Source organism: Copadichromis virginalis, linkage group LG11 (assembly GCF_057382275.1).
Source record: "Copadichromis virginalis isolate Kocher_CV1m ecotype Utaka linkage group LG11, C_Virginalis_male_GT1.1, whole genome shotgun sequence".
In the NCBI taxonomy this organism is placed as follows: Eukaryota; Metazoa; Chordata; class Actinopteri; order Cichliformes; family Cichlidae; genus Copadichromis; species Copadichromis virginalis.
The window spans coordinates 17,633,658-17,642,327 of record NC_140628.1 but is presented as its reverse complement, the minus strand read 5'-3'; the positions used below and the strand labels follow the sequence as shown (position 1 = coordinate 17,642,327).

At 43.1% G+C, this 8,670-nt stretch overlaps 1 protein-coding gene across 1 annotated transcript; it reads left to right on the top strand.

The window, feature by feature from the left end:
- Positions 1 to 959: 959 nt before the first annotated feature.
- Positions 960 to 6,669, top strand: gdf6a (growth differentiation factor 6a). The gene is made up of 2 exons (XM_085472653.1): positions 960 to 1,465; positions 5,556 to 6,669. The coding sequence occupies exons 1-2, from the start codon at positions 1,105 to 1,107 to the stop codon at positions 6,515 to 6,517; spliced, it is 1,323 nt and encodes a 440-aa protein (XP_085328779.1). The 5' UTR covers positions 960 to 1,104; the 3' UTR covers positions 6,518 to 6,669.
- The last annotated feature ends 2,001 nt before the right edge of the window (positions 6,670 to 8,670 follow it).

Below are 8,670 nucleotides of genomic sequence, written 5' to 3'. Positions count from 1 at the left end.
GCAACACAATTCCTCCGATGTTTGTGTTCCCACGCATACGTTATGCAGAACACTTTGTCAGAGATGGGCCAGTAGGAAGTACTGGTAGTGGAAATAAATCAGGATGGGTCCAAGAAACAGACTTCTTCATCTCTCTGAAGCACTTTGCAAACCACACCAAGGTAAGCCATGAAAACGGTAATTCAGCTTCATTGTTATGTTCAAAGGTTGGTGCAAGAGTTGTAGGTTACAATGCCCACTGAGCCAATGAGGCCAAACTCAAGAAAGACCAACCACAATTAATCAAATTTTCAGTTGTTGAAAATTCCATAATTTGTCTTTTTTTTAGGGGTTGGTATATGTTCAAACGCTAGATTTCTGCATTCTGTCACACACACACATAGCTACATAACTAGATCTAAGCGCATTCAGGTGTTGAATAAAAAAGATTACATTTTAAGATTTTGTCAGTACCCTTATTTCATTGCGTTACATTTCACCCCCAGGATATGTTACAACTAACCCAGACTATGGGGTTAATTGTAACATTTCACTCTCTGTGTTTGAGACCATACCATGCAATGAGTAATTGTGCTGCAGAGAAAATAGCTGCACTATTTAATAGCAGAGACGTGTAAATACTTTGCGTTACATTTTGAATCCACTACCTTAAAAGAGCTCCAAGCTACAGACAGAAATGTCAAAAATGTTACAACTCGAGTTTTTGCCATTCACAGTAAATCAGATTTCTCACGTGCACGCATTTTACTCACTGATAAATCAAAAAACATTCCAAACCTTCCCACACTGTTATTTCCCCCTTTCACTCTGTCCTCTAGCATGCACGCTTTATAGTACGTCTGTGACATAAAATTGTTTGGGAAGCCCTGCACTGAGCCACCATGTGGGCGTGTTTCTTTTCGGCCCAACAGTCTCCGCTCTTGTGTGGAGTCCAGAGCGAAAAACGCACTTCTTCTGGTGCGGCCGGAGAGCGCAAAAGTTAGCTGCTCTCAGACCCTGAAGCGCACACCATCTCTGGCTCACGCAGCTCCTCGAATTTAACTTCACTGCGCGGGGGAGGGAAAAAATTGAGTTTATTAACATCTCCCGGTGAATGTTCCAGCCATGGACGCATTTCGAGTCATTACGATATATCTGGGCCTCCTCCTTGTTTTCCTTGGGAATATACCTTGTTTCCAGTCTGCTGCTATCATCTCTCCCTCTGCGCCGAGGAGGAACAGGGGTGCCAGGATCCCACACCAGGATGGACAAAGCTCTTCCAAATTCCTAAAAGACATCTTCGCGTCCTCTCATCCTGTCGCGGGACACCACAAAGAAGATCTAAAGGACGCTATTGTTCCGCATGAGTACATGCTCTCCATATACAGGACATACTCTGCTGCAGAGAAACTCGGACTAAACGCCAGCTTTTTCCGCTCTTCTAAATCTGCCAACACCATAACAAGTTTTGTGGACAGAGGAACAGGTTGGTTTCTTTCAGCTGCTGTCTCCATCAGCTCAGTCTTGCATAATTTTGTGGCACAGTCCCCCCCCCACTCCCCCACCCACCTTCAGACGGGTTTAATATTCTCCTTGTAGAGGTTGTTAAATTGTTGCTAAGAAATGACAGTAACGCATAACGAGTGAAGAACAAGCTGCTTTTACGCACACTTTAAAGCACCGTGCAGGCGGACTTTTACGCACACAGTATCCAGTGAGATTCTTAAAAAATGTGCTGAACAAAAGCAAAGATTTGAAAGTTGCAGGTTTATTCATTGCTCCTGAACACTGCGCTGATTTTCGTGGTTATTTATTTATTTTTGGATGTGTTTTCCCCACGGTTGACTGAAACATATAACTTTTCTTTCGAGTATTATATTACACTTAAATTAACCTCTGGGCAACACGACAGTAAAACACTAATTGAGGCGCTCTCTAGATGAAAGCTGTAAATCACTGTCAATGCAGGCTGTAGCAAAAGCTATCCCCGCTCCCAACCTCCACGTGAACACAGAGAACTTTTGCCCCCCCCCCCCCCCCCCCAACTTAAAACACTTGCTGTGAGTTTCGTGTTCGGTTCTTTTACCCAAGAATCCTTAAATAATTATCCGAGTTTCAAACGCAAGCACCCCAGTCCCACATATATTAAAGCGTGGAATCTGTTGCCTTCATGGTGCCCAGTTTGACCAACTTGTTCTGACAAAGAGGGGCTGGGAGGGCCGGGGGAAGAAGCGGGTCGGTGTGAGAAGCAGGTGTTTGGCTCAGTTAACGTGTGTAACCAAGTGATTTGACCGGCCCGCGAGAACAAACACAATCTGATAAACACTAACACATCCAACACACACAAGGGGACATACGCCGAGTTAATCTTTGAGGGAGAAATAAAAGCTATCTTTGTTTGCGTCCCCTCCTGTCTGAAACACTCCGAGCCTCGGCTCCAGGACGCAGACTGCGCGCTGCAAAAAATGTCCATCCTGAGCTGTTCCGTGGAAGCATATCAGCCCCAATGATGCGCAATTGAAATGATTTAACTAATAATCAAATGTTTTTCTTCGCTTGTCAAGAAAATTGATTTTTAAATAGATGTATTTCAAATTCATAGAAAGCAACCAAAAATGCGCAATGAAAATAAAAGCGGTTCTCTCACGCTCGTGTTCTTTTTAAGACAGAAAAAAACAAAAAAAGAGAGAGACTTTGTTGGGGTGATTGTAAATTTGTTTTGCTCGTCCGTGCAGCCATTTCTTGCAGTGTGAGCTGGTTTGATAGGAAAAACGCCTCACTCTCTCCTGTGATTTTGATGTGATGTGTCACTAGCTGTGACCCCGAGCTGGACCCTCTGAGAGCTGCTTGGCATCGAACGGCTGACTGGAGTATTTGAACTCGGTGATCTAATTGAGTGTTCATGTCATAACATATCAAACACTGTCTATTCTCCCATAATGACCCAACTCGGCCACAATGGGCACATCACCAATAAAATGACGAGAGAGGAAAAAATCGAAAGGGAAGTTTCGTCGCTGTGAAGTGGTTTGTATTCTTTTTTTTGCCACCGCCACTTTAATTACGGAAAATTATTTTTCTTTCCGTTCTTTCAGCTCAAGTACCTTCGGTTACTTCTGGGATTCCTCCCAGCATCCCTAAAGTGTTGCACTGAATTAACCTGCACAATGAACCTCAGCTGGGACATTTCCCTATTTGAATCACCTCCATCAGGAAACACGGGGGAAGGCTTTTTGACGCGGAAAGTAGTAACTTTTGCGCATGACTCATGCGTGCAGAGATAGCTTTTTAAAAAAAAGACCTGTAGCTTCTTTTGCTTTCACACTTTTTACATTTTTTTTAGGTAGATGAAATTTGCTTATTAACCAGGCGGTGTTTCCTGGAGGTCAGAAAAGGCAAGATCAGAAAAGAATAACCCGATTCTGAAAATTACTTTTGGCACTTGGGGTAACTCATTAAAGCGCAGATGGTGCAGCCTGGCCTCTCTCTCTCGCTCTCTTTCTCTATCCCCCCTCTCTCTATCCCCCTCTCTCTCTAAACAGGCATAGATGACAAAAACATGGTGTGCATTTGCTCAGATACAACCAACAAGGTCACAAAAAAGTGCACAGGATGCAGGCTTTAACCACGCAATAAAATCTACCGCACTCTCCCCCAATTATCCGCCGTCAAGCGTGTTACGCATAATGGAAAAAATTGGCTTTGTGTATAATACTCAAATGAAGAAAAGTTTGTAACTTTCTTTTTTAACTGTCTACAAAAATAACAAAATAATTCCTGCAGTCAGTCACTGACAGTCCCCTTCGCGTTTTAAGGGGGATGTTGTCGTTGGCAGGGATGAGATTAAATATAAGAGGGAAAGTACTTTAATGAGGAATATGGGAATTGAGAACTGTTAATTATTTGGTGAACTTGTATTCGATTTGTTTGAGGTCTTATAAAAAAAAGTAATGCAAACCAGACGTGCAAAGTCACTGAAAGGAGCACAAGGTTTCAATCTGCTTTTACTGTCTGACTCGGCTGAGATCACAGGGGAAACTGACAACCGCATTTAAATATCTCTATGGAGTAACTTTTACAAATCAGACCACGAGGGCTTTTCGATCTAGCCAAGTCACTTTAATAATATGAATGAATAATAATAATAAAAAGAATCACGATAAAATACTGATTTGACTAAAAAAGTGCGCAGTAAATCACAAACAGTTGAAACATGTTGAGATATTTGTATAATAAAACTTTAACATTTCATATATTAAATCTAAATTCATTTTTTCGTCTTTTTTTTTTAAATTACTTTTTTGTGTTTTACTGAAACTGTTGAAGCTCCTTTGGGATAAAATTCGAAAACAGTAAAAAGCACCGGGGAGGGCGAAAAAATTCGCCATAGATGCAGTTTTTCCCCCTTTCAACACACACACACACACACACACACACACACACACACACACACACACACACACACACACACACACACACACACACACACACACACACACAAAATTAAATAAAATGTTTCCATTAAATGAGAAATTGAATACGTGCTAACACCTTCTCATGCAGCCTGTCTCGGTGTTAAATTCCAGTCTCATTGCTTCGCCTTGATGAAATATTTGTTGACCTCCTGGGTCTCCAGTGGGGAATAATGCATTAATTGTGTATTGTTCAGCTGAGTGTACAGTATGTCGCTTGGTCCGTTAGTGTCTGGCAGCGCTGAGGACCCTTCGCATCACAAAGCCCCTTGTTTTTTTTTTTTTGGGGGGGGGGGGGGGGGGGGGGGTTTCTTACAAACAAGACTCAGCAATAAATCTCTCTCCCCCTCCTCCAAAAAAGAAAAAAGAAGAGAAAACTAAATACATTTTTTTCTGGTGCTCTGGCTGCTTCTCAGACTTTTAGGGAAATAATAGTTTCAGGCTTCTTCTGCTCAGCCAGAGAAGTGGAAATTAATGATCGGTCTGTCAGCATGTTGAACGAAAGCGTGGGTATTTTTGGGAAAATACACTGGCTTTGATTAAAAGTGGCACGGAATGCAAATATTGGCAGGTTGTTCTGGAGTTTTGTTCGCAAAAAAAATATTTATAAAAAGTGTTCACGTCATTCCCGTGATTTTCGGAGAAATGTGATATCAAGTGGGAAAAAAAAGACAGAATTTATAATTCATCTCAAAATACGTGCACTTTTTGCAGGAAATTAAATTAAGAAACCGCAAATTTTATATAAGGAAGCTTTCAAATAAACTCTGTGAGCTTAACCTTCATCCCGCCTTTAGCCCTATAAAAGTTTTAAAAAGGCGTCATTTCGAGAAAAAACAATTGTTTTAAGTTCCATATAATGGTATGAGTTGTTTTCTTTTTTCAATTCCCCTCCAGACTGGGGACTTGTCAGCTGCAGTTTGTTTCAGTCAGGTCCAGGGTGGACATTTGAACAACAAGAAAGAGAGAGAAGGCCTCTGTGGGAGAATGTGAGCCCCCCACCCCCCGACCCCCTCCTTCCTCTCACCCCTCCCGTCCTCCCTCTGAACACTGTACACCCTAAGTGAATCTGACTGCAATTATTTTCTCCTTTTATCCCCGCAGACGATCTTTTGCACTCTCCTCTGCGAAGACAAAAGTATCTGTTTGATGTCTCAACCCTTTCAGAAAAAGAGGAGCTGGTCGGGGCGGAATTAAGGATATTTAGGAGAGCGCCCGGGGATTTGCAGACTTCCCTGCAGAAGACGGGCCTCTACGACATTCAGCTCTACCCCTGTCGCTCAGACAAGCTGCTGGACTCCAGGTCCCTGGACCTGCTGGATTCCACGAAAGCCGGCTGGGAAGTGCTGGACGTGTGGGAAGTGTTTAAAGCGCGCCAGCATCATTATCACCACCCCCATCGCTCTCGTCACTATCAGCAGGAGAACCAGCTTTGCCTCCAGCTAAGGGTCACACTGGGCAAATCGGACACCGAGGTCGACCTGAGGCAGCTGGGGCTGGACAGGAGCGGCCGGTCCCAGCAGGAGAAGGCCATCTTGGTGGCCTACACCCGCTCCAAGAAGAGGGAGAACCTGTTCAACGAGATGAAGGAGCAGATCAAGTCGCGGAGGTCGGTCAGTGAGAAGGAAGTGAAGGTGGCAAAGGAGGAGCGGGTATCTCCGCTGACTGGGGCCAAAGGAGAAGGGCCCAGGCGGCGGAGGAGGACGGCGCTGGGCAACCGGCACGGGAAGCGGCACGGGAAGAAATCCAAATCCAGGTGCAGCAAAAAGGCTCTGCACGTGAATTTCAAAGAGCTTGGCTGGGACGACTGGATCATTGCACCCCTGGATTACGAGGCTTACCACTGCGAGGGGGTGTGCGACTTCCCCCTGAGGTCGCACCTGGAGCCGACCAACCACGCCATCATACAGACGCTCATGAACTCCATGGACCCCAACAGCACCCCGCCCAGCTGCTGCGTGCCCACCAAACTCAGCCCTATCAGCATCCTGTACATAGACTCGGGCAATAACGTGGTGTACAAACAGTACGAGGATATGGTGGTGGAGCAGTGTGGGTGCAGGTAGCGGCCATTATTGTGAAAAAACAAAACAAAAAACAACAACAGAAGATTGTTAAAGATACTCTCAGTGGGTTCAAGGCTGAAGGTAGAAAGTCCTCATGGGTCTCAAAGCGTTTTGACGCATGATGCGCCTTGTTTTTATTCAAAAGGGATGCGCGCGCACGCACACGCGCGCGCGCGCACACACACACGCACGCACACACACACACACACACACACACACACACACACGAGGCCATATCTTTTATTTATTCAGACTCAGTCGCATTAAATTTCACTCTCTGCCTTAAAGTGTTAAGCACAATATTTCCCAACTAGGCGTCAAGTATCATAAAATAGATTTTTCTTGTTGTTTTTTTCCCAAAAAGTGCGATGTGTCCACATGGCACGAGGAGAAGGGCGTTCTGATTGAGATGGGGGGAACTATTAAGTCCGACTGCGCACATGTGCGTGCCGAGGACAGCGGGCTTTGCCTTTAAGCAGCGCTTTGTTGTAGCGTGTGATCCTGGCAGCCTGGCCGGACTCTTTTGGGTATGTGCATCCAGGCCTCAAATGTAACTGTCCAGCTGGAGTCATTACAGGCCCGAGCAAGTGCCCGTTGTAAAAAAAAAAACAAATAAATAAAAAAAAAAATGAAGGGGTTGATCTAATCTACCAAACACAAACACAGACTGGTCTGAGGAGAGGTGATAAGACGGTGGTCGTGATGGTGGTGGTGGTGGCAATGCCTTCACAGAGATTTCTTGTTTTTCCTTACTGGAGACCATCTGAAAGGCGCTGGGAGAGGGCGCATTTACGGACAGAAAGGACACAAAATCAGACTTAATGCGTGAATGAAAGAAAGAAAGAACACATAACTGAGGCGTAATTTCAAGCTCAAAAGTCGGCATCTTTACAAAATGCACTTCCACAACTGACTGCGCCAAGGACACGTGGTCAGCTGAATTCGTCTTCTCTGATGACGAAAAAACAAAATATTAAAAAAAGACAAGAAAAAGAAAAAGGACTCGCAAACGAGACGTTATTTAAATGCACATTAGCTTTGAATGCACTGCTGTTCGTTTTCTTTTTGTTTGTTTGAGTTGTAAATACTTGTACAGTCCCCCGCCCCAAAAGAACTCTACAAAGTGCAACGAATGAAGAAATGAGAAAACGGCATTTCTTTGTAAATGTACAAAAATGCACTCAAATCGGTATAATTTCTATTCTATAATTATTTTATTATTTGTGATGTACAGAGTTTTCATGATAATCATATATTTCTTACGTGGATAAGAGTAATTTAAGGTGTATTGATATTTTGCAGAGGGTGGAAAATACCATTATTAATGTCTACCTCATAATTGCATATAGGAGGTGCATTCAGTTAGAGTGTAAAGAGCTTTTACAATGATATATAAGATCATTTATTTACATATATTACTGGCTAATATTCCACACCATTACTGTACAAATAAAATTCAAAAGAAAGCCCACCAGTCTGGCCTTCTGATGATTGATGCCAACTATTCTTTTAAGAAAAATTCTTTTGCATTAATTTGATGTGTTTTTAAGTCCAGTAAGAACTTTGCAGGGGATTAGTTTCTGGGGAAGCTATGGGAAGGCAATAAGATGTCTTTTTAATCTGTTGATACACTAAATTGCTTGCATTACTGATTCTTAATCCCTTGCATTTTCCACCCTTCATTTTCATTCATTTTCCCACTCTCGCAATATTCTATCTATATTCTATATTTATCTTAATAAAATCCTTCCTCTCATTACCTGAAGAAAAAAAGAATCACCTGATACTACTTCATTAGAGTCTCTCTGAGTAGTTTTACTTTTATTCCCTGAATGAGATGTACAAAGTGCATCTGGTCCACATACACGTTTCCTGGCAGGTCAGATCTGGTCTTAGTGAACACGTTCTCATCACAGACCACAAATGTAAGTGTGCACTGACTGGATGTGTCAGAATTGCCCCACATGGTGACCATCCACAGCGAGGGGAATCCACTGACTTGACTGTCGCTGATATGACACTGAATGCAGCTATTTCTCAATGAATTAGTCCTGCCTGGGTCAAGTTTACTTAATACTTTAATGTTTTCCAATCTGTGGATGAAAACAGGAAAAAAAAAGAAAGCAAAAGAAGGAAAATAAAAAAGTTTGAAA

Excerpts from the sequence above, each read along its gene's own strand:
- gdf6a (XM_085472653.1), top strand. The coding sequence starts at position 1,105 with ATGGACGCATTTCGAGTCATTACGATATATCTGGGCCTCCTCCTTGTT. Across the intron at positions 1,466-5,555 it reads TTTTGTGGACAGAGGAACAG|ACGATCTTTTGCACTCTCCT; the intron begins GTTGGTTTCTTT and ends TTATCCCCGCAG.